General features: G+C 34.2%; 1 protein-coding gene across 2 annotated transcripts in view; it reads left to right on the forward strand.

Moving 5' to 3' along the window:
• The first annotated feature begins 1,501 nt into the window (after nucleotides 1-1,501).
• VWA8 (von Willebrand factor A domain containing 8) overlaps nucleotides 1,502-25,807 on the forward strand; it is a 398,466-nt gene continuing 374,160 nt past the window's right edge. The window contains exons 1-2 of one of the 2 annotated variants that reach the window (XM_031958442.1): nucleotides 1,502-1,917; nucleotides 14,865-14,942. In XM_031958442.1, coding sequence (XP_031814302.1) covers nucleotides 1,746-1,917; nucleotides 14,865-14,942 — 250 coding nt within the window. In that variant the 5' untranslated portion in view covers nucleotides 1,502-1,745. The remainder of the gene's footprint in view (nucleotides 1,918-14,864; nucleotides 14,943-25,807) is intronic. The other variant, XM_031958441.1, reaches the window with a different exon arrangement.

The raw sequence follows: 25,807 nt of genomic DNA on the forward strand, positions 1-25,807 counted from the left end.
AAACTGGTATTCCATAGCTTTCAAGAAGAAGAACTAGGGTTCAGGGTAGAGTCAGGTTGTGAAAACCACTTGTTCAGTTTCATGCATATTTCTGTCCAAGACAAAAATTGATGGACTTGTGAATGGACTTATGAGAGAAGTTCATTCAACCATCAGTTGTGGTCTGGATGACAGAAATACATTCACCCTAGGAAAATGACAATAAAGTAAGTAGTTAAAAAAAAAAAGGCAACACAAAAAGATAAGTGATTAAGCAATTAAAGTCATATTTCAAGCATTTTCTAAAAAATAGGGAGTGGAACTTTCAATGAGTAACTATAGGCTAATAATAATGATGACAACAATAATAAAAGTTATTAGGACTTATAAATAGCTTTCTGAATAGCAAAGCACTTTATGAACAGGTGTTCTAAAAGTCTTAGTTTAATTGTATGCTACTAAAGCTTGTATCTGAGCTAATGAGTCTCGTAATACTGGGAAGTTATTATTCTCTCCATCGTATAAATCAGAGGTTCTCAAACTTTTGTTTTCAGTATCTTTATCCTATTAGAAAGTATTGAGGATCTCTCCAAAACGTTTTTGTTTATCTGGGTCATATTTAGAGACATTTACCGTATTGGAAATAAAAACTATTTTTGAATTTGTAGGCCCTCTAAAAGGGTTTCAGAAGGGTCCTCAAACTTTTAAATAGGGGGCCAGTTCACTGTCCCTCAGCCTGTTGGAGGGCCGGACTATAGTAAAAACTAAAACTTTGTTTTGTGGGCCTTTAAATGAAGAAACTTCATAGCCCTGGGGGAGGGGGAGAATCGTCCTCAGCTGCGCATCTGGCCCGGGGGCAGTAGTTTGAGGACCCTGACCTCGGGTTTGATTCGTTAAAGATACCTTTATAATCATTATTATAAACAATTATTATTTTCCCATAGGCCACTATTGACTGACAATCCTTTTCAAGTTTAAGCAAGCGTTTAAACAAAACAAACAAATACAAAGTAAACAAAACAAAACAAAACGAAAGCTCAGTCACTTCCAGTGGCATCTCAAGAGCCATAGGGAAGAAGGTGGTTTAGAAACGAGGTAATTCCCCAGGACTTTGGGGAAGGAGAACGAAAGGCGAGCTACCTACATCCTGGCCCGACCTCGGCCTCGTGGGGCAGGAGAAAGGACAGCGTGGTGGGAGGCGAAAGCCTGGCACGCGCTCCGTGACGTCACCCAAGGGTGGGGGAGGGGACCGAGGGCATGCCCGGGAGCCGGGGCCTCGGCTAAGCGCACGACGCTGAGAAAGCGCCGCGATGACCCGCGGGCCCATGGCTGCGAGTCAGAGAGGGCCGCAAAAGCCGGACAGTCCAGGTGACTGCGGGAGGAGGCGGGGCCGGACCCGCCCCTTGCCCTGACCCCGTACGGAGAGAGGCCTCCTCTCCGGGCCCTGTCAGGCGACTGGGACTGCTGGTGCTCGCCCCTTCGAAGCCTCTTCTCCCCCGCGAGCTGCGGCGGCCTGCGCCCACGCAGGAACTCGGAGGGAGGCGGAGAGCAGGGAAGGAGTTTCCGCACGGACGCGGTGCGGCATTGTTTCCGGTCCCCCAGAGCCGGCTTCGCTGCACGCTCCGTCCGCGAGCGCCCGGGTCTTCGCCCCTCTTCCGGCCTCGCGGCCCCTCCGCGCGCAGTGGCCCCTCCTCCTCGCACCGGTCCTAGCTGGGGGCACTCGCTGCGGCGGCGGGGGGCTCTGCGCGCCGGCCTCGCTCGGCGCCATGCAGTCCCGGTTGCTGCTGCTCGGCTCGGCCGGGCCGGCCGGAGGCGGAGGCAGCGGCGGACGTAGCCCGGCGGCGCGGAGAGTGAGGCTCCTCCTGCGGCAGGTGGTGAGGGGCCGCCCGGGCGCCGAGGGGCTCCGGCTCCGGCACTCCGGGGCGGGGGCCGATGCAGGTAACTGGCCGCCCCCACGCTTCTGCCCGCCTCCCTCCCCCTCGCCGATTGCCCCGAGCCCCGGGAGCCGGCCCCCGCTCGCTCCCAGTGACCTTGACCCAGTCCCTTTCCCTCTGGCGGCTGGGAAATGAGGACGTCATTGACTCTAACATTCTGCGGAGCCCCTGTGAGCGGCCCCACATGTCCGGATATGGTCACGCCGGCCCCAGCTCGCTCCCAGTGACCTTGACCCAGTCCCTTTCCCTCTGGAAATGAGGAAATCTAACCTGGCCTTTTAAAATCCTCCTCTAACGTTCCGGACCTGCTGTCAGTAACAGAGTCAGGAGATACAGAGTCTTGCTAGAATTCTGATACAGTAACCTTAACAGTATCAGTTAGGTCTTTGTCAACGGAGCAGACTGGACTTAATGTCTCAGCCTTTCTCCTTTAGGATTTGGTGATCTTGCTTTCCATCCTTTAGCTCAACCTCCTTCTCCCCCCCTCCCCACGCTCTGTTGCTTATGATTATTCTGCAATCTTGCATCATGACCTTAAAACTTGAGGGCATTTACCAGATCAACAGGATGTTCTGGATTTTCTCTTTAATCATACTGGCTCTTAAAATGTGTGTTGTACCAACTGGCTAATAATGATAGCAGATTGTTCCATATATGAGAGCCTAGGCCAATAATAATAAATCAGTGTAATATTTCAGTTATCTTGACCTATGATTTAATACTTTTTTTTTAGTTTTTTATTTAAAATAAAATTGTTTCCAATTATATGCAAAAACAATTTGTTCTTTAAAATTGTGAGTTCCAAATTCTCTCCCTTCCTGAGATAGTAAGCAGTTTGATATAGATTGTACATGTGTAATTATGCAAAACATTTCCATATTAATATTATTTCCATATTATATAATATATTTCCATATTAATTATGTTGTGAAAGAAGAATTGGACCAAAAAGGGAAAAAAAAAGGAGGAAAAAAAAGTTTTTAAAAAAAGTGTGCTTTAATCTTCCTTCAGACTCCATCACTTCTTTCTCAATTTGAGACATCATGAGTTCTTTAGAGTTGGCTTCCATCATTATATTCCTGAAAATAGAAGTCATTCACAGTTGTTTATCATACAGTGCTGCTTTTACTTTGTACAATGTTCTCATGGGTTCTGCTTACTTCTTTGGCATCACTTCATATAAGTCTGTCCAGATTTTTCTGAAATCAGTCTGGTCCTTATTTCTTGTTAACACAATAGTATTTCTTTACAATTATATAAGACAACTTGTTCGGTCAATCCTCAGTTAATGGACATCCCCTCAATTTCCAGTTCTTTGCTTCCACAAAAAGAGCTTCTATAAAGCTATATTTTTTCTATAGATTCTCTCTCTCTATCTCTGTCTGTCTCTATCTCTGTCTCTCCTTTCTCTAGTAGTGGTATTGTTGTATCAAAGAGTATGTACAGTTTTATGCTGATTTGGGCATAGTATCAAATTGCTCTCCAGAATGGTTGGATCAGTTTGCAACTCTGCCAAGAGTGCATTAGTGTTCCAATTTTCCTACATCCCTGCCAACTTTTATCATTTTCCTTTTCTGTCACATTAGCCAATGTTAGGTGTGAAGTGGTACCTCAGAATCGTTTTAATTTGCATTTCTCTAATCAATAGTAATTTAGGATATTTTTTCTTATGACTATATATAGCTTTAATTTCTTTACCTAAAAACTACGTTTTCGTATACTTTGACCACTTATCGATTGGGGAGTGACATATTTTTATAAAATGAAGTCAGTTCTTCATATTTGAGAAATGGAGCATTTATACAGAGAGCTGTAAAATTTGCTTTCTGCTTTTCATTTTATCTTTACTGCACTGGTTTTGTTTTTTACAAAAACATTTACATCTAATATAGTCAAAATTATCCATTTTACATCCTGTAGTTCTTTCTCTTATTTGGTCATAAATTCTTCTCTTCTCCAAACATCTGACAAATTAAATTCTTCCATGCTCCCCTAATTTGCTTATGGTATCATTGTTTATGTTTAAATGATGTATCTATTTTGATCTTATCTTCATATACAATGGAAGATTCTGATTTCTACCTAGTTTCTGTCATACTGTTTTCCAGTTTCCCCAGTGAATTTTCCCCAAAATTGAGGGTCTTTGTATTTATTAAACAGTAGATTACTGTGGTCATTTACAACTAAGTCTTCTGTACCTAATCTATTCAATTGAGCTACCGTTTTATTTCTTGTCCAGTTCCAGATTGTTTTGATGATTACTGATTTATAATACAGTTTGAGATCTGGTATGTCTAGGCCACTTTCCCAATTTTTTTTTTCATTAATTCCTTTGATATTCTTGAACTTTTGTCTTTCCAGATGAATTTTATTAATTTTTTCTACTTTATAAATTACTTTTTGGTAGCTTGATGTGGATATGAATAAGTAAATTAATTTTCTTTTTCTTTTATTGTCTTGGTCTATCCACGAGCAATGATATTTTTCTAATTTTTAAAATCTGACTTTGTTTGAAAAGCGTTTTGTGATTATGTTCATATAGTTTTTGGGCTTGTCTTGCCAAGTAGACTCCCAAGTATTTTATATTGTACACAATTATTTTAAATAAAATTTCTCTTTCTATTATTTGACCTGGACTTTGTTGGTGATATATAGAAATGCTAATTATTTATGTGAATTTATTCTATACCCTGATACTTTGCTAAAGTTGTTAATTATTTCAAATAGGTTTTTAGTTGATTCTCTAGTATTCTTTATCTTCATCTTCAAAGAGTAATGATTTTGTTTCCTCATTGACTATTCTAATTTCTTAGATTTCTTTTTCTTTTCTTATTTTTATAGCAAACAGTTCTAGTACAGTTTTGAATAATAGGGGTAATAATGGGAATCCTTGCTTTCCCCTGATCTTGTTGAAAAGACTTCTTGCTTCTCCCTATTATAGATGATTGCTGTTTATTTTAGATGGATATTCCTTGTTATTTTAAGGAAAGCTCTGTTTATTCCTATGTTCTCTAACGTTTTTAATAGAAATGGATGTTGTATTTGGTCAAGAGCTTTTTGGGCATCTATTAGGATAACCATATTATTTCTTTTGGTTTTATTATTGATATGGTCATTTATTCTGATAGTTTTTCTAGTATTGAACCCACCAGTGTTTTTTCTACTTTATTTTTAATAGTTTTTTGTTTTTCAAAATACACGCAAAGATAGTTTTCAACATTCACCTGTGCAAAACCTTGTGTTTCATATTTTTCTTCTTTCCTCTCCACCTTCCTCCTCCCCTAGACAGCAGATAATCCAATATAGGTTAAACATGTCCAATTCTTCTAAATACATCTCTACATTTATCATGCTGCACAAGAAAAAAGGGGGAAAATGAGAAAGAAAACAAGCAAGCCAGAAACAACAAAAGGTGAAAATACTGTGTTGTGATCCACATTCATTACCCATAGACCTCTTTCTGGATGCAGATGGCTCTTTCTCCATCACAAGTCTATTGGATCACCTTATTGTTGAAAAGAGCCAAGTCCATCACAGTTGATCATCACATAATCTTGTTACTGTGTATGATATTCTCTTGGTGCTATTTACCTCGCTTAGCATTGGTTCATGTAAGTCTCTTCAGGCCTTTCTGAAGTCAGCCTGCTGATTGTTTCTTATAGAACAATAATGTTCCATTACATTCATATACCATAACGTATTCAGCTGTCCCCCAGCTGGTAGGCACTCCGTTTCCAGAATTTTTGTGCATTTTTTTCTTTTTTCAATCTTAGTATTATCTTATCCACTTGGTAACAAAGTTTATACTCAGCCTTTTCCCTTTAGAAGTTTTGTCTTTTTAGACTAGCATGTATTTCAGTTAGCTTTTCTTTGACATATGCTGTCACTCTTTAGCTCTTTCCTTTCCATTTGCTGCATAACCTAGCTGTCATCAGTTTCCTTGGGTTGGAGGATATGGAGCCTGCCTGATCTTTGCCCAGAGTAAACTCCATAGGAGGGGTTTAGAGGGGTGAGAAGACTGACTCCAGCTAGATTTTAGTCTCCTCTTTGTCAGTTCTATTCTGTGTGGTTTCTTTCCCTATCACCAATTTAATTCCCTTTTCTTCATGTGGGTAGGCAGAATAAATATTTTCCTTCTTATTTGGAGTGGGGGAGGAAGTTTATACTGAATCATTTTTGTTGTAGAGGTCAGGATAAAACCCGGGGCCCTATAGCTGGAGACCTAAGACACATTCATGTGAGGTTGCTCACAGTATCCATGGGATGAGATGATGATGAGCATTATGTTTAATTATTTGTTCTCTGTTGTTATTTTATGAGGTTTGTAGTGAATTCAGTTTTTCTGTTAAATTATCTTATAGATCCAGCCTTAAGAATACAAGTTTGGTGCATATTTTTTCCTTTGGAAATATGTTATTTTGGAGTGATGTTCAGAAAATAATTATTCCATCTTATAGGTCATATGACCTTATGAATGTTTTCAGAAGAGAACTACTTGTACCAAACATGATGAACACTGAAGAGTACCATAAAAAATTCAATGGACTACATCATAATTTATGAGAAATGAAAGATTATATCTTAATTTTTTGAGATATGTTTTTGCCATCTTCCTCCTATGAAGAGAGCCATTTCTAACAACATACCTATCCAGAATTGTACCTTTACAATAAAGAATAAAAAAGAGAAAAGAAGTAGTTCAATAAAATTAATGCATATATCAACTGAATCTGGTAGTAAATGCTGTAGGAGGAGGCAACATTTTAATATCTTTTGGGTAAAGCTTGGTCCCTATGATTATATAGCATTTAGGATTGTTGTTTTTTTGTCTTTCTATTTATTTTGTTGTACTCGTGTATACTGTTTTCCTGATTCTGCTTATTTAGTTCTTGTTCTTTGTAGCATCATTTCTTATGGTTCAATAATAAGCATGGCAAAGTTGTATCTTAATAAACAGGAGAAATAATTTTTTTTGTTTCCAAAGACTTTTCTGTAGTAGAAATATTTTCAATTGAATGAAATTACTGACTTTTGGAATCAATAAAAGGGAAAGATTAAAAGTTTTTAATCAATAAAATTATAGCACTCTCAGGTAGTCTATCCCAAGTAGTTTGCTTGGAAGCCTTTATCTTTTAAAAAGCTTTTTAGTGTATTTTCAAGTTAATGTATTATGTAGATAAAAGAGTAATGAAATAAATAATTTATTTTCTGATTAATGGCACTTATGTAACAGTTTATTTACTATAAGTAAATGATGTTCAGTGATTTAGTTTAGAATGATAGTGATAAATTTGAATTATTTGTTTATTCGTATAATAAGCATAATTAGATGTTAAATTGCATATCATCATGTAACAGTTTGTACAGGCTTTTCTTTTGTCAAATCATGTTCACATTCACTAACAATAATTATTATGAATTGTTTATGTTATGAATCATTTTATCTTAGGAAGTTGCATTTGGTTAATTATGTGTTATGCTGTCAAAATGGTTTTTATATGAAGAAAACTATGTCATTAATTTAATTTACATTAAGATGTAAATCTTGTATACTATGATCTTTGCTTTACTCCTTTTATTATTCATATTTAAAATCTTTAATTAAATGTGCAATGTTGCCCATATGCAGAATTTATCTGTTTGCCAGTAGGCTGGCCTGTCTCCAAAATTGCAGATGGGATTTTCCCAAGCCAAGTATAGACAAAAGCTTGAATCAGCATTTTATAAAAACATTTAAGTTAATTCAAACAAACAAAACCTCAACTAAAATATTTTTGAGTTAAAAATTAAAATAATTAAAATGTCCATGTGTTTGAAGTTCACAATGAGTTAAGCAATGGCATTAATAAAAATATTTGGGTACTTGGACAAAGTCAGTAAGAAACATTTTATGGGACAAAGTACTTGTTGAACTAAAATGTACTAATATAAATCTTTAAATCTGTAATAAGAAAAATGGAAGAACTTCAATTGTAGTACAACCGGAAAGAAGAAAACTTCAGATGTTTTTGATAAATGATAGATCTTTAAAAAGAACAAAATTAATGACATAACATGAAGAAAATAAAAATAATTCTGAAATGACATAGTGGCTTGAAATTACAATGATGCCTCATTTATCTGGCATTTTTATGTAATGATATCTTTATTTTACAGGTAAAGAAGAAACAAGAGTCTTAGAGATTATATAGCTAATATAATTTGAAGTGAGAACTTGAGCTTTGATCTTCTTCCCTTAAGTCTAATGTTGCTCTTTTTAGTCATATCATAACTGATTTATCTCCCTTACTAATTTCTTTGAGGGCAAAAATTGCTTTTCATCTACCTTTGTATGGGTGAACAGACAATCTTTGCGCACCATTGGTGTCTAGAATTAGAGAAAGGTCCTACACTTATTTAGATGAGTTTCACAGGATAAGAAGGTGTGGTTGTAGAGTAGCTAGATGGTGCAGTGGATAGAGCACCAGCCCTGAAGTCAGGAGGACGGGAGTTCAAATGTGACCTCAGATACTTTACACTTCCTAGCTGTGTAACCCTGGGCAAGTCACTTAACCCCCAATTGCCTTGGGTGGTTGGGGGGGTGGGGTGGGGAGGGAACAAGAAAGAAAAGAAAAAAAGGTGTGGTTGTGATTTGAATAATTGGAGTGGGTATCTAGACTGATGACATCACAAATTCACTAAAGTATCTTCTCCAGAGTCTAGTAGCTTGCAACAATGTTAATGAATACATTGTTTTTGTTGTTTAAAATTCTTTTGAGCTCTTCCATAGTCTAAGAACAATTAATATTTTTCTTTGAGTCTTTATGTGGCAGTTTTGACTTTGTTGTCATCTTCTGAATTTGTGTTTTGATCTTCCATGTGCCCATAATAATTTTTTATGGTCAGGATCTTTTTTATTGTTCTTTGCTTATTTTGCCAGCCTATTTCTTGACTTCTAATTTTATATAAAAGTTTGGCTTTGCTCCTGGAAAAGGGGTCACTGTCTCAAATATCAGATTTTTTTTTTCTGCAGCTGTTTTCAGAGCTAATTCTGAAAGTCTGTGATATGATTTTAGGGAGAAGTATGACCCCGATGCTTCTAGAGCAAATAACCACACAGTATTTAAGACATCAGAAAACTCTTTGTATTTAATTTCTTATGCTTAAGTCTATCTAGTAAAATGGAAACAAAAATACTGGGATTTAGAATCAGGATGTCTAGATTTGAATCCTAGCTTTGCTATCTCCTTAGTATTACCTTAGACAAATCAATTATCCTATCTGAATTTCACTGTAAAATAATCAGAGATTAAACTAGATAATATTTTAAATTCCTTTCAATCTTAAATTTAATGGTATTCCTACTTTCTCTTAATTTTTTTACATAGAAAATACTAAGTTCTTTTTTTCTTTAAACTAATAATCCCAGGGGCAGCTAGGTGACTTGTTGCATTGAGCACTAGCTCAAGTCAGAATGACCTGAGTTCAAATCTGGCCTCAGACACTTAACACTTCCTACCTGTGTGATCCTGGACAAGTCACTTAACCCCAATTGCCTCAGCAAAAAACAGACAAACAAAAACTAATAATCCCATAGACTAGGGAGTCTTATGTCTTTTTTAATGTCCTATATCTCTGGCACTCTGTTGAGGCCATGAGGCCTTTCTCAGAGTAATGTTTTTAAATGCCTAGAATGAAGTATATAGGATTGCAAAGGAAACCCGTTATATTGAAATATAATTAATCAAACTATTTTTAAAATATGTTCATAGATTCCAGGTCAAGAACTCCTAAAATAGAGTAACCCAGTGTAATAAACTTTTTTTTTCTTGAATTGAATAGTATAATCTATTTAAATAAATCTAATTAAATCTATAAAAAGGAACTAGCAGTTGAGTGGTTTAGTGACTTGAGTATATAAATTAGTCAGGATACTTAATAGTTTGTGATTACAATCATGGGCAAATAATTTAACATATCTGTAAAATGGAGTTGACAATTCCTGTAACTTGAATTTTGTAAACTTGCATCAAATGATGTAATATATATAAGAGCTCTACTTACATTAAAGTCTTGTGTAAATGCCAATGGGATTGTTTTTGCCACTAATTTATATATCTGTGTTGAGGAGTTAAATTTTTGCGTTTCTCATTTTGTATAAAGAAACAATATTTCCTTTGTGGAAATGTAAAAATTCAAGATGAAGAAATTTTGAATTCTTTGAATAAAAGATTGTCTCTTTAACATTGTTCTGTTACCTTCTTGAAGGAACTACAAACTTTTCTGTTTTTTATCTTGATCAGTCTCAGTTTCACATTATGTTCTGCCTGGTTCAAACAGCTCATGATTCAAGATCTCATGCTAGTGTGCAAACTGATTTTTTTCCACCCCAAAGGGAAGAAAATTTCAGGATTTTTTGGTCCCCCCAATACTTATTTATTTTTGGTGATGTTCTACTGATAGTAGAAAACTCAAGTATGGTGTTTCCTTAACTGTTCTCATATTTTTCCATGTGTCGTGAGTAGGAATTCTTTCAGAAAATATCTGTGATAAATATTTTCATCATGTTCAATTTTCAATAATTTTTTGGCATAAAATATACTTAATTTTTAAAACTTTTATTCCAAAATTTTCTCAGTTCCCCTTTTATCTCTGAGATATCTACAGATTTCTTAGATCTCTCAGACCAGTGGTCTTCAAAGTGGGGGCAGTTCATCTTCATGGGGCAGTGGTGTGATCCTAAGGAGACCAGAGTATCATTCATTGGTAGGGTAAGAAGATGGATCTCATTAAACTCTCATCATGAAGTTGTCTCCAACACAGCTACACCATCTCTACCCATTATTGCTCAGCACTCCCCAACCTACCCTCTTCTACTACTATCCTACCATGGCTATAAGGAGTTGAGTTCTCAGGGTGATTATAACCTAACCTCAGCCTAAGCATCCCCAGTAAGCAAAATTTCTTACTACTATGACTGTTCTCCATGCGCCTTACCCCAGCTCACTTCATGATTACAATAGGCAGATAGGCTCTGCACTGAGGATTATGGGAGTAAGAGCTCTGCACCTTTGGTTTGCTTTTTGGTAGAAAAGAATGAGCTACACAGCATGAGCAGCTATGAATGAATGGTGATATTGATCAGAGATTTCATTATATTGTCTTTTTCTTTAAACCTACCCCTTTTCAAACTTTTCTATCTTTATCAAGGGTACCACCATTATTCCAGTTATTTAGATTTATAATGTTGGTGTCATGTTTTACTCTGTATTTTTCTTAACTCCATGTACTCTACTAGTTGATAATCTTTTCCTCTACATCTCAACTATCTTTCATGAATCTGTCCTCTTTCTACTCATTGCATCATTACCATAGTTCAGACTCTCGTCACCTCTTGCCTGAACTCCCTGCTTCAAGTGTGTCCTCACTTTGAACTATTCTTTATACATTTGACATATAATAAAATGCAGGAATGATCATGTCATTTCCTATTCAATAAAATTCATTGACTTTCTGTTGATGCAAGAATCAAATATTATTTTACCTTTATCTTATTTTTAAATTTTATAATTTAAATAATTGTTAATGCAATTTTTCATGTGTATGTTTTATAAATAAGTAAATGTGCATATATTGAAATGGTATGCCCTCAGATTTTTCCTGATAGAGATGTAATTTAAAAAAGTTTGGAATTCACTGTCTTACATTACCATTTATGGATTATTTTAATGTAATTCAAATCCCAAAGTGTTTTATGCCCCTATTGACTTAGTAATGGCTTACATTCTTTGTTCAATTTACTGACAAACTTCATTAAGTCAATATCTACTTTATATGTCATAGTATTAGGGCTAAAGAGTCAGAGGTGAATAAAGTGATGCAACTTTTTCCCTGAAGGAGTTTACAATCTAATGATTTTCAGAATAGTTAATTGGGTAGATTTTCTTTCACTTTCTCTGTTAATTGAAGATTGCTTTGAGCATCTGCAATGGACTGGAGAGCAATGGACTCTGTCCTCTAAAAGCTTTCTTTTGAAGATAGATGCTTAATGCATGCTTGATTGTAGATACATAAAGAATAATCACATTGCAAAAGAAAACTAGTAAACCCATAAAGAGCATAATATGAGAATATCATGCCAAATTTAGAGATGAGATGATGTTCAAGGTACTTAATTAACTTAATTACATTTAGATAGTTTTGTATTGCTTTGTATCAGTAACAAAGAAGTTTTCATCTTCCTCAGAGAATTCAGCAAACATTAATGCATCGAAATTCATAAATTTTATATGTTAGTAGGTACAAAACAATTGATCATCTGCATTGATGTTAAATGTTGTTTCTGATAGAATGAGGGACTGGACCTGTTATTTTATTAGTATAGAGAGTTCCCTGATGTGGAAATTGTTTACCAATGCAGGTTGAAATTTTTTCTACAGTGTAAAGTCTTAAAAAGTTGTGTAAAGCAGTAGTGTCAAACTCAAATAGAAAAAAAGGCCACTAATCTGTATGTAATGATACTTATAGGGCCCATCTTGACTGAGCTTTAAAATTAATGTTATCCAGGTTCTCTTTACATTTTTCATTTATTTTGTTAAATATTTCCTAATTAATTTATCAAATTAAATTTTAAAAATAATTTTTAAAATTAAATTTAAAAAATATTTTCCGATTATATTTGCATATATACTTGGAAAATATTTAACAAAATAAATAAAATACTAGATAATGTTATTATGTAGTTTTCTAAGTGAGTATATAGCCATTAAGAATCCTGATCTATGGTTTAATGTCCTGTTTCCAATTTATTTTATTTTACTGCTAATGTACAGTATACTTTCCCAGGGTCACATGTGTTGAATACAGTCTCCATTTATGTTTCAAATAAAACATTTACTTAAAAAAAAAAAAAATCTGGGGCACAGGCCCTGCTTTTTTTTTTTTCTTTTCTTTTTTTATTAAAGATTTTTATTTTCAAAACACATGCATGAATAATTTTTCAACATTAACCCTGGCAAAACCTTGTGTTTCAATTTTCCCTGCCCTTCCCCTACTCTCTCCCAAATGACAAGTAATCCAATATATGTTAATTTAGTAGAAATATGCTAATCTAATATGTATACACATATTTATACAATTATATTGCTGCACAAGAGAAATCAAATCAAACAGGAAAAAAATGAGAAAAAATAAAATGCAAGCAAACAACAACAAAAAAGTAAAAATGCGATGTAATCTATCCTCAGTTCCAACAGTCCTTTCTCTGAGTGTAGATGGCTCCCATCATCACCATATCACTGGAACTGGCCTGAATCATCTCATTGTTTAAAAGAGCCGTGTCTATCAGAATTGATCATTTTATAATCTTGTTACATGTAGGCCCTGCTTTCAAAGGGTTTAAAGTCTAATGAACAGGAGACAAGGATAAATACAGAGAAGAGAGATATGCGAGAAACTGAGTTAAGTATAAAAGAAAGAGATCCTAGCACAGTACCTTAGAGAAATGTGAGAAAGTACACAGAAGGCTTTGACTTGCATTCTCCACATAGTACATATGTGTGGTCCCATCTAATAATGTCAGTCATACCTTGTTAATCTACATCATTTCTGGGAATTCATATCTGAGGAGGCTGTTCAAATTTTCAGTTCATTTTTACATATTTTTTTCTGAGAGGAGGTAAGAATAATTTGTTTCTTTTTAACAAAAGGGGAAAAAAACTAAACAAAAACAAGTAATCGTGTTTATAAAATATGCAATATTCTAAACCAACAGTACCTTATTTTTGTAAAGAAAAGTTCATTTCATCATCTCTTCTCTGGAGTCAAGATTGTCCATTACAACTATGTAACTTTCAGTCTTGTTTTATTGTCGCTTAAAAATTTCGTTGTTTGTTATTATGTCTGCTGTTCTTATGGATTTACTTCATTCTTTAATATTGTACAAGTCATCTGAATTCCTCTTGCCCCTCATTTCTTGTGGTGTAATAATATTCTATAACATTTATATACCATAATTTATTTAATTTTCCTGCAGTATTCTTGTACAATTCATTTTGTACTTGAGCCTTAGGTCAGTCTCTTGACAATATATTTTTGGTAGCATGGATTATTATCATACCATTTTCACAGTTGGAGAAATAGTAAGCTTTTGAAATGAGACAATATTTGTAAGGCACTTAGTGCAATGCTTTGAACATAGTAGACACTTAATAAATGCTTGTTCCCTCCTCCTTCCCCATTAAGAAGCTTGGAAGACTTGAAATGTGCTGCTGAAATAAAGGGTCAGTGAATGATCATGTAAATGTAAATGATGTGAATATATTGAATGCTATTGTACAGAATGTACACTTTTTTCTCAGACAGAGTTCAATACATTTGTTTTGGTTCTGGTTTCATTTTTCAGTATTTAGTAAAACAAGCAAAAGGGAGTATGATTTCAAAGGATATTGATTACCAGTCCCCACAGGCACATTGGGTGGGGATGAACTCAGGACAGCCTTAAGTCATGGTAGCTAAAAACGATGAATTCCAAGGTGGGTCCCTATGCACAGACATTGAGAACTCTCAAGTATATTCTTGAAGTTTCTGGTAAAATTTTGTTGATGTAAGGTAACATAGTGATCTACTACTAGAAATTTCCCAAGCCTTGATCTATGTGATAGTGTCCTATAAATAATATAAACTAACTTTTTTTTCTTTTTTAAACAGAAATATTTCATTGTATTTAAGTGTCATTTAATGTAACTGAGAGTTAATCCAAATACCCCAAATGCCTCATTCCTCTATTATATAGCTTAACCTGCAATAGGAAACTTGTCATAAAGCTTCTCTATGTCCCAACTACTGAGGCTTTGGAACAAGATATTAACAGATGCACGACCCATTTGTACATTCCTCTTTGTAGATCAAAATATTATTGAATGTATTTTAACCCCATTTTTCTGCAATTAATTTTATTTATTTTGTTTTTAGGTGATACAGTTCATATTGGAGATGTGTCATATAAGCTGAAAACTCCCAAGAATCCGGAACTTGTACCAAAGAATTACAGTAAGAAACATTAATTTTCCATAATAGTTACTAATTCATGGTTTTTATTTACTTAAATCTTAGGGGTAAACAAAGTTTGTCCTTCTGATGTTATGAAGAGGCATGGTTTAGTTCTTAAATTCAATGGTCTTCAAGCCTCCTTCTACCTTTTAAAACTTTTTTTTTTGAATAGTAACATATTTTGCAAAAATTAATAGAGCTGTAAAACTACATTTGAAGTATATTGGCCTAATATTCCAGGGGGAAAAAAAAACCCAAAACCTTTTAATTCAGGTCCAGATTACCTTGAATACTTCAAGTCCTTAACAATTTAATAAGAGTAAGAAAATCTTGTGTATGTGAAGTGTTTTGAAAAGTGTTGCATAATAGCGGTTATCAATGTTATTATGTTGATGATAATTAATTTCTAGATCATATGTTTATGATAATTAGAATACTAACCATTTAGATTTATTTTTGGCTTTGGTGGTAAGGCTGAAAATCAAACCTGATCTTTTTTCCTTTTTGTATAGATTTTTTTTAAATAGATGCATTTTATTTTGACACAGCAAATAAACTCACATACACAAACAATTCCCAAAGTATATTCAGTTAATTACTAAAAGTTAAGTAGGAAAATATAAAGAAGTGTTTGTGACTGGTTGTACATACATTCTCATATTTCTGTAGTTTGAATTTGTTAAAGGAAAGGAAAGGAAAGGAAAATAAATACCTATTTTTCATTTTAATAGCCCTGATTTTGTTGCTATTTAGTTTCAATGAAATCATTCTTTATTAGGTTTAAGACAAATTCTAGGAGATATTCACTATATGGAGGGACCTTCTTTGCTTTCCTTTTCTGACAGTCAGGCATTCACACACTGGCATATACCCAAAATTGTAGATTTCAAGGTTTACACCACTTGAAGAAAAAAAGTGGGGAGAGGGAACATGAAGTAGTGATGCAAATTAGTAAGGCCTTACAGTCCAGAGAATAAATATAGGTATCATGTTTAAGAAAAAATAGGTTGGAGATTTGATTTATGATCCCAATATAGTGCTCTTTAATGCCCTTGATATTCTTAACTAACAAAAGTCCTATCTCTGTTGGTATGAAGATAGCTCACAGACTTGAACCTTCTGAAAGGCTGCTTCATTTTTGCTTGTCAGCAACATTTAAAGGATATTAAACTTCATGAAAGTGGCATGTATTATAAAATCCAGCTGTTTGCTGTTTGTCTTATTTACATTTGATATTGTATTTATTTTCAGTGGGATGATTTGCAGGGTCACAAACAGCATAGTTTTTCAAATAGCATTTGCTTTTACTAACCTAAGAACTTTATATATGTACTTTGAAAAGTCTTTTCAGCATCAGTGAAGTAAAAAGATTGTGGTTACTCTCATCCTTCTCTGAAAACCACCAAGAGCAACACATTAATTGAGAGTAACCACTGTTACTTTAATTACTTATAATAGTAAGTTGTGAAAGCTTAAAATTGCATTAAGACGTTTGGGACACCTTGTACCATGTTACAGTGTCTTCATTATAGAGCATAATACTCTACAGTTTTCAAAATCCTTTTATGTATGGTGGTTGATGTGGTCCTCATAATCTGTAAAATTGTCAAATCTATTTTTCTTAACTTTTATAGATGATGAAATAGAGATTTAGAGAGGTTAAATTATTTGCTTGCAATCATGAGGCTGAGTCTTTTGGCCTCAGTCTTGTATACTTTCCACTTTGCCTCTCATGGCTCATAACTACCCTTTTTGGTAACACCTAAAATGGCATGGATTTTGCCAACCCTCTTGGGATCAGCTAAAATATTTTGGTTTCCTGCCACAGACATAAAAACAATTATTTGGAGCCCTTCTCATTTAGAACTCCTTTGTCACTTGCTGCAGAATCCATAGGGATATCTAAGCAAGAGATCTTTTTTTCCCCATAATTATAACTTGTTATTGACAGAACCCATGCCTGAGTAATTTTTTACAACATTATCCCTTGCACTCACTTCTGTTCCGATTTTTCCCCTCCCTCCCTTCACTCCCTCCCTTAGATGGCAAACAGTCCTATACATGTTAAATAGGTCACAGTATATCCTAGATACAATATATATGTGCAGAACCGAATAGTTCTCTTGTTGCACAGGAAGAATTGGATTCAGAAGATAAAAATAACCCGGGAAGAAAAACAAAAATGCAAGCAGTTTGCATCATTTTCCAGTGTTCTTTCTTTGGGTGTAGCTTAAGCAAGAGATCTTAATAGTGACACATTTCATATCCCATATCATAAAGGTTAGGCATCTACTTGAGATAAAGTACAAAAAAGTAAAACTTGTTCCCAAATACATTAAAAACTTTTGAAAGGAATTCTCCCTTAAAACATTCTCTCATTTAATATCTTTAGATTTTTGTTATACCTTGTGATGTGCTATTTAATTAAGTCACATTTTTCATAGTTTGCTCTTAGGAATATTTGTGTTGGGGCAGAGCCAAGATGGCAGAGTAGAGGAAGCACTCAACTGAGTTCTCTCAAGCCCCCTCCACACAACTTTAAAATAACATTTCAAATCAAATTCTGGAGTGGGAGAGGCAATAAAAAAGTCCAGGGGAAACATTCTTCCCAAGACAACTTAGGAGGTTAGAAGGTAAGGTCTGTGATGTAGAGGTAAGGACTGGCATGGAGTCCACATGGATGCAATACTAGTGATGGGACTAGATGATAGTAACAGAAGCAACAGCAACATTGGGAATTGTCAAGTCAAGAGACTGTAAGGACACCTGCAACTGGTCAAAAATAGATTGCAGCACTGGATATAGGACTAGATGCTGTTTGGTAATTTCATTTTCTATACTCACTTCTGGTCATGGGTCAAGGGCAGAGAGGAGCACTTTTGGTCAAGAGGGAGCAGGGGCCCTGAGAAACAATATCATATTGGGTATCAAGAGAACAGAGAATCTGAGACACAGTATCTGTTGTAATGCCAAAGAATCAAAGCCCCTTCTTGGGTAAGAACCAGACTACAGATCAAGAGAGCAATTGCTGCTCCCCAGTTTACACTATCTCAGAAGCACCAAAAACTTCCAAATGCCCAGAAATAGATCTGAAAACAGCAGTTTGAAGAAGCCTAAAGTTTGGAACAGTGCCCCTTCTCCCACTCCCCATACTTGGAAGAGGGCTCAACTTAAACATAAACATAAACATAAAGGGCAAAATCAAGAAATAGATTGGAAGAATGAGCAAACACAACAACAACAAAGAGCAATATGACTATAAAAAGCTACTATGTTGATTAGTGAAGATCAAGACTCAAATTCAGAAGAATTTAATGATGTCAAAACAGCTACAAGGAAAGCTTCAAAGGGGGAAAAAATGTGAACTGGGCACAAAACTTAATAAGACTTCCTGGAAACTCTAAAAAAATTGTTTTTAAAATTAAATGAGTAGTAGAAGAAAATTAATTAAAGAAATGAGAGCATGGGAAGACAATTTTGGAAAAAAATGATTAACAGCTTCATAAAGGAGGCACAAAAATAATACCTTAAAAATAGAATTGGCCAAATGAAAAAAGAGATAAAAAACTTCACCAATGAAAGCAATTTTTTAAGAAGCAGAATAAGCCTAATGGAAAAAGAGGTACAGTGACGAAAATCATTCTTCAGAAATTAGAATTGGACAAATGGAAGCGAATGATTCCACGAGACATCAAGAAATAATAAAGCAAAGTCAAAAGAATGAAAAAATTAGGAGAAAATGTGACATATCTTATCAGAAAAATAATTGATCTGAAAAATAGACTCAGGAAAGATAATTTAAGTATAATTGGATATTTTAAGTAGCCAGAATAAAACCATTTAAAATATCTTGAAGCCACTGTCATGAATATGTAAGATTTAGCAGGTACCACATTAAAGGAACAGAGGGCTTGGATTATGATATTCTGGAAGGCAAAAGAATTAGAATTACAATCAATGATAACCTACTTGGCAAAACTGATTATAATTCTTCAGAGAAAAAAAGGGATATTTAATAAAATAAGAATATTTTCAAACATTCCTGATAAAAAGAACAGAACTGAATTGAAAATTTGACTTTCAAATACAAACTCAAGAGAATCATGAAAAGGTAAACATGAAAGAGAACTCATAATGGATTCAGTAAGGTTAAAGTATTTTGATTTCTTTATGGGCAAATGATACCTGTAACTTCTAAGAACTTTGTCTTATTAGGGTAGCAAGTATTCTACACAGAGAGCGTGGAAGTGAGTTGATTATGTCAGGGTGATTAAAGAATGGATAGAAAGAGGGATGCTTGAATCTCACTCTCATCTAAGTTGGTTCAGAGAGAGAGAGAGAGATGAGTCAGAGACAGAGAGACAGAGACAGACAGACAGATAGAGAGTCCAATTGATTATAGAAATCTATCTTATCCAAACCCAACAGGGAAGAGAGAAGTGGAAAAAAATGAGAAAGGTAGGGATAATAAATGGGATGGTGGGTAAAGAAAGGCAGTGGTCAGAAGCAAAACAGAGTTTAGAGGAGGGAAAAGATAAAAAGGAAGAGAAATAGAAAGCTAGAGAGACAGAAACAATAACTGAAGGCAGAAAGAGGAGAGAGAGAGAGAGAGAGAGAGAGAGAGAGAGAGAGAGAGAAGCATAAATAGAAAATAGGATGGTAAGAAATGCTTATGAATGTGAATAGGATGAATTCACCCAGAAAACAAAAGTAGGTAGCAGAATGCATTAGAAATTAGACTCCCACAGTATGTTGGAACCTAGGATCCCCGTATGTACAGACACTTGTCCAGGCTCACACAGATAGTTAATGATAGAGTTGAACTTAGAATCTCGATCTTCTGAATACAATTCAATATTCTTTCCTCGCTAGTTGTGTTGTATTTTGATTTTTTGTTTAGTTTTTAAGAATAATTCCAGTAATGGAAATGAAAAAAATAGAAATTCTGTAGAACATTTTAGTTTGTGGTGTGAGAAAACTTTAGCAATACTAGGCTTGTCATGACAATTACTTGAAGAACCAGAAATCAGTATTTTTTAAGCAAAAGAATTCATCAAATTTATATAAACTGTATTACTGATCTAGATGATCGTACGAAAGTCATGTTTGCTCTCCTTGGTGTGAAAGTCAGTGTGCTTTTTGCTACTTATTGAAAGCAATGGACTGAAAACAGCCTTGAATGGAGTTTGCTTGAGTTAAAACAATTATAGAACATCATAATCATCTCATCAAAGTAAAATTTCTTTCATAATTAATTAATGGAGTCGAATTAATGTTTGTTTTTGATATCCAGGTGCCAAGTTTTTCTACAATATTGTTTTTCACCTCTTCCAAAATGATCCATTGTTTTATCTTTTAAGATTACTTTCTATTTATTTTAGTAGACCTCTCATTCTTTTAGCTTCTTACATTTTTGATTCAGTGTATTATCACTAAAGGAAATAGTTGAAGTAGCATTATTTATATCATTTTGAAGGCATTTGATCATATTTTAGGTTAAATTTAAAATCATTGCTACTTAAATGCTGAGTTCATAATTCTCTGCTAATTAATTGTTTCATCACTTCTCTTGCTCTAGAGGGTTTTTTATTTATTTTATAAATTCTGTTTTCTGGATATTCTGTTTCTTGCTTCTGGGTTGCTTCTTAAGCCCATGTATTGAAACAGTTTTTCTTTTCCATCTATCAAGGAATATTTTCATCTATCTTTTAAATTTTAACTTGTCTCATATTTTCTCAAAAGCTTTTCTTCTCTTTTCTCCCCTTTTTTAAAATTAAAAAATTTTGGATACTTTTTATTTTCAAGACAATCATTTCCTTGTAACCTCTTTATATCCTCCAGCCCCCTCTTTTATAGAAAATAGTAAAACCAACAATAATCCAAGCAAGATTCTCCTCTTCTACTATAGAGATTGTGATGTACAATTTTGTAGAATTCTGTACCTATCTGCTTCCAATTCTTAGGGAAATGACTTATTATTTTTGATTGTCATCTCTTGATAATATCTTAAATCTACTTTTGTGTACCTTGAGTATTTTCCTCTAATAGTAGTCATCTTCTTTTTTCTCTTTCTGTTATAATACTTAGTAATCTAAGAAGTCCTCATGGTTTTTAACTATGCTACATATACAGATAAATCCCAGATCTATATATCTAGCCCTATTATGTCTCTGGAGCTGTACTCTGTCATCATGAACTGTTGAATGTTTTAACCTAGATATTCCATAGGCATCTCAATCTTAAATAGAAGTTATTATATTTTTCCCCCAAAACCCATCCTCCTTCTAGATTTCCCCAAATCTATAGAAGAGACTACCACCCATATAGTCACCATATGCAGTATTAACCTCAACTCCTCACTCACTCTCTTTCCACATTTAGTTAGTTGCCAAATCTTGTTATTTCCATCTCCACATTTCTCACATTCATCCTCATCTCTTACTCACATGGCCACAACCCTAATTGAAGACCTCATCACCTTTCACTTGGATAATAACTTCCCAGTTTGTCTTCTACTTCAAGTTTCCTTTATTCCAATTTACCTTCCTCACAGCTTGCTGCTAAAAATAATTTTCCTAAAGCACAGGTCATTTTACTCCTTTACTTATTAAACTGCAGTAACTCCTATTGCCTTTAGGATCATATTATAAACTCTTTTGGCTTTTAAAAATCCTTCTCAATCTAATCCCAATCCCACTTTAAAAAATTTATTTTATAATAAGTTTTTATTTTTCAAAATACATGCAAAGATAGTTTTCAACATTCACCCTTGCAAAACCTTCCTTGTTTTCCATATTTTGTTCCCTCTTTCCCCACCTTCCCCCTCTCCTACTTAGCATATATCCAATATAGATTAAACATATGTAGTTCTTCTAAACATATTTCCACATTTATTATATTGCATAAGAAAAATCAGATCAAAAAGGGAAAAAAAAGAGAGGAAAAAACCCAAGCCAAGCAAATAGCAACAACAAAGGTGAAAATACTATGTTGTGATCCATCTTTAGTCACCGTAGCCTAGAAAAGGCTCTATCACAACTCTGTTGGATTTGTCCTGAATCACCTCATTGTTGAATAGAGCCAAGTCTATCACAGTTTAACATCACATAATCTTGTTGCTGTGTACAATGTTATCTTGGTTCTCCTCACTTTATTTAGTAGTAGTCATGTAAGTCTCTCCAGGCCTTTCTGAAATCATCCTGCTGATCATTTCTTATACAACAATAATATTCCATAACATTCATATTTTCATCCATTCCCCAAATGATGGGCATACACTCAGTTCCCAGTTTCTGGCCACTACAAAAAGAGCTGCTACAAACATTTTTGCACATGTGGGTCCTTTTCCCTCTTTTAAGATCTCTTTGGGATACAGGCCTAGTAAAAACATTGTTGTATCAAAGGGATGCACAGTTTGATAGCTCTTTGGTCATAGCTGCAAATTGCTCTCCAGAATGCTCAACCCATTTTTTTATCTTGTTTTTCTCCTTCCTTCACTCTGTGGTCCATCCAGACTTAACTGTACCTCATCCTCCCATTTTTGTGCCTTTAAGCAGGGCATTTTCATAATTAGAATGCACTCCTTGTCCCCTCTGACTCTTAGAATCTCTTGTTTCTTTTAAAATTTAACTTGGGTACAGCCTTGTTCTTGAAACCTTTCCTGATACATTCCAGTTGTTAGTGTTTCATTTTTGTCTTCATATCTTTAAAAAAAGAAGTCCCCAAAGTCTAGTAGAAGTCAGTTAGCAAGCATTTACTAAATACATACAATGTGCCAGGTTCTCTGCTAAGTGTAGGGGATGCTAGTAAAAGAATTAAGCAATGTAAAGTTACATTCTAATAAATACTTGCTGATTGAGAGAAAAGTTAAAAGGTGGCAGTATAGATGAACAGTATGAACCATTCCCATCTTTCCTTAATATTTGTAAGTTATACATTATTACAAATATTTAGGTCATAATTTTTACCTTAACTTTCCTTTATTTGTATAAAGGATTTATTTAAAAGCCTGTATATTATACAATCTCATTTGAGAGGAGTTTGCCTTTTTTTTTTCAAAATTTAAGTAATAATGTGTGATATTTTAGATAATAGTGAATATGCTTATATTATTTACATATAATATTACCTTATAAATTAAATGTATGTGCATATATATGTATGTACACACACACACACACACACACACACACATGCATTTGTATATCTCCACCATCAATAAGCATCTAATATCAGGAACTTCTTAAAAGTGCTTCATTGGTTAGTTTCACAACCTGCTTATATCTGTTGTCTCTAAATGATATTAAATTTTTAATTATTCAGAACTAATAAAGCAAGATCAGTTGAAATCGTCTATTAAAAATGGGCTTTTGTTACCAGAAGAAGCCCAGAGTCATTTAAAGAATTCTTAAGTTTCCTGAAGACAATCCAGTCTGCTTTCTTCCTCCTATTTAATTCTGGATTCAATTGGTTCTCTGTTGGTACTATGTATTCTAAATAGATATACTAATAGGAAAGCATTGTGGATCACCCCCAAGGTTCCTTTTTCCTCTAGTATTATGATTCCATGAAATTCATTGAAAGGACTATGAAAGGAATGCATATTGGCAATAAAATAAATAGGAAATTTTGCTTGCTACTAAATCATTATTATAATTTTGTATGTAAAAGGAAGTTAATATAATGAAGAAATAGAAATAATGAGTTGTTGAATGATTGTAGACAGTATCTTGATTGTTATTACTATAATCAATATTAGGGATTTCTGGAAAAGAGTATCTTAGGTCTGAATATATTGAATTCTTGGGAATCTCTTTGATGTATACTGCACTTTTCATTATGTTCTACAGGATGGTTTGTTTTTCAGATGGTACTGATGTGCTGTTTTACATTTTTGTTTCCATTTTTGGCATTGTTTCTAAGTATGACCCACATTTTCTCAAAGTCATCCTAAAAATATAGCAAGTTTTAAATATTAATGTCAAATATACCACAGGCACTCATAGCAGCATGATATAAAAATCTTTTTTCGTAGTGTAATCTACATTCTTGATAAGCCAGATAAAGCTATGCCTTACTTTGAGGGAACTTTTTATATATAACAACCTGAACTTTCAAAACAGATAAAATAGGCACTGAGTATTTTGGGGTAAAGCATGTCAGTAAGCATAGTTTTTGATTTTAGAGATCTATCTGTTAGGTAGTGTATTATCTAAAGCAAAGAAAATTGAACTTTTAGTGGAAGAGGTAAATAGAGTTTGATATGTTGCTTTGGGGCTCAGGCTGAAAATTGGAATATAGCAATTAAAAAAAAATATATATATATATTATATATATTTTTTGAGACTAGCTCTCCCTAAATTGCCCAAACTAAAAGTATGGCATCCATACACAGTCTTGGCCCCATTGCTGATTATAATATAATTTTTGACCTGATCTTGTTTCTGATCTCCTCTCCTTAGGCAGCCTAACTCTTTACATTTGGGAGCTCATCATATTGGAACTCAATTTTGTGCAGACATCTTAATCACTCTAGAAACTAAGTGCTCTCAAGATCAAGAAATCTAACAACCCTCAGCCTTTTGGTCACTTGGTTTGCAAGCATACTCTTTTTTTTTTTTTTTATCTTTTACTTCTATTTGTTGTTCAATCATTTTTTAGTCATGTCTGATTTTTTTACTGCATTTGGAGTTTTCTTGGCAAGGATAGTGGAATAGTTTACTATTTCCTTCTCCAGCTCATTTTCCAAATGAGATATTGAAGCTGAGGGTCCTATAGCTGGTAAACGTCTGAAGCCATATTTGAACTCAGAAAGATGAATCTTCCTGATCCAAGCCCAGTACTCTTTCTACAGTGTCAGTCAGCTGCTCATTATCTTCCAAACTGCTGTTCAGTTACCCCAGTAGACTTTGTAAAATACTAAGTCTTTACTAGTAATTGGAGTCCTTTTGTTCATTGAATTCCAGGGCATTATTGCTTCATATTGTTCAATCAATATGTTTTATCAATTGATGTTTCCATTCTTACTGGAACTATATGCAGTGTCTTGTAATTTTCTTCTCATTTAATGTTAATTTTTACTATTTCTCTAGGTAGTGGGTGATGTGACTACAGCAGCCTGATAGGATTTCTGCAGCACTGTGTGGTTGTTTAATTTTCATTAAAGTTTAGTCAGTTTCATTTCTTGTAGTGTTTTCTACTATCAATGTATAATGCTTTCTGAACTTTTCTGGAAGTATTATGTGTGATATTTGTGAGTAATCTCTAAGCCTTCATTTTTTTTTTCAAGCTTGAACCTTGTTTTTTTTTCTTATTTTTAAATTTTCTTATTCTGAATTTTACCCCAAATAAAATGAGCACTTCCAGTATAACAGAAAGATAAGATTGTATACAACACTGTTTAAGTACCTAAAATAAATGTTTAAAGTATATTTGAAAAATATAATGTAACTGTCAAAGATGTCCCTTTTGTTATTCCTTCTGACATTATTTTTATTTTGTTCTCTTACATTAAAAATGCTTTAATGATTTTTTTTTTCTTTTTAGAAACCTTCCTCTACCTCAGTTCTTCCCTACTCCATTAGAAAAAAAAAAACCTTCTAACAAATATGGATAGTCAGGCCAAGCAAATACATGCCCGTGTTCTAAAAAAATGTATATCATATTTTATAATATGAGTCTATAACTTATCTGTCAAGAGGCAGGTAGAATTGTTATCATCATCAGTCTTTTGCAATTAGTTTTTCAGGATTTCATTAAATTTTCCATAGAATTTGTCTATTTTTTCATCCTCTGCTTTGAGTGTTTGCACATAAGATACTGTTATCCTCATGGCAACCATTTTATTTATGTTTATCATGAGCATT

This window comes from Sarcophilus harrisii, chromosome 3 (genome assembly GCF_902635505.1).
Source record: "Sarcophilus harrisii chromosome 3, mSarHar1.11, whole genome shotgun sequence".
Taxonomy (NCBI): Eukaryota; Metazoa; Chordata; class Mammalia; order Dasyuromorphia; family Dasyuridae; genus Sarcophilus; species Sarcophilus harrisii.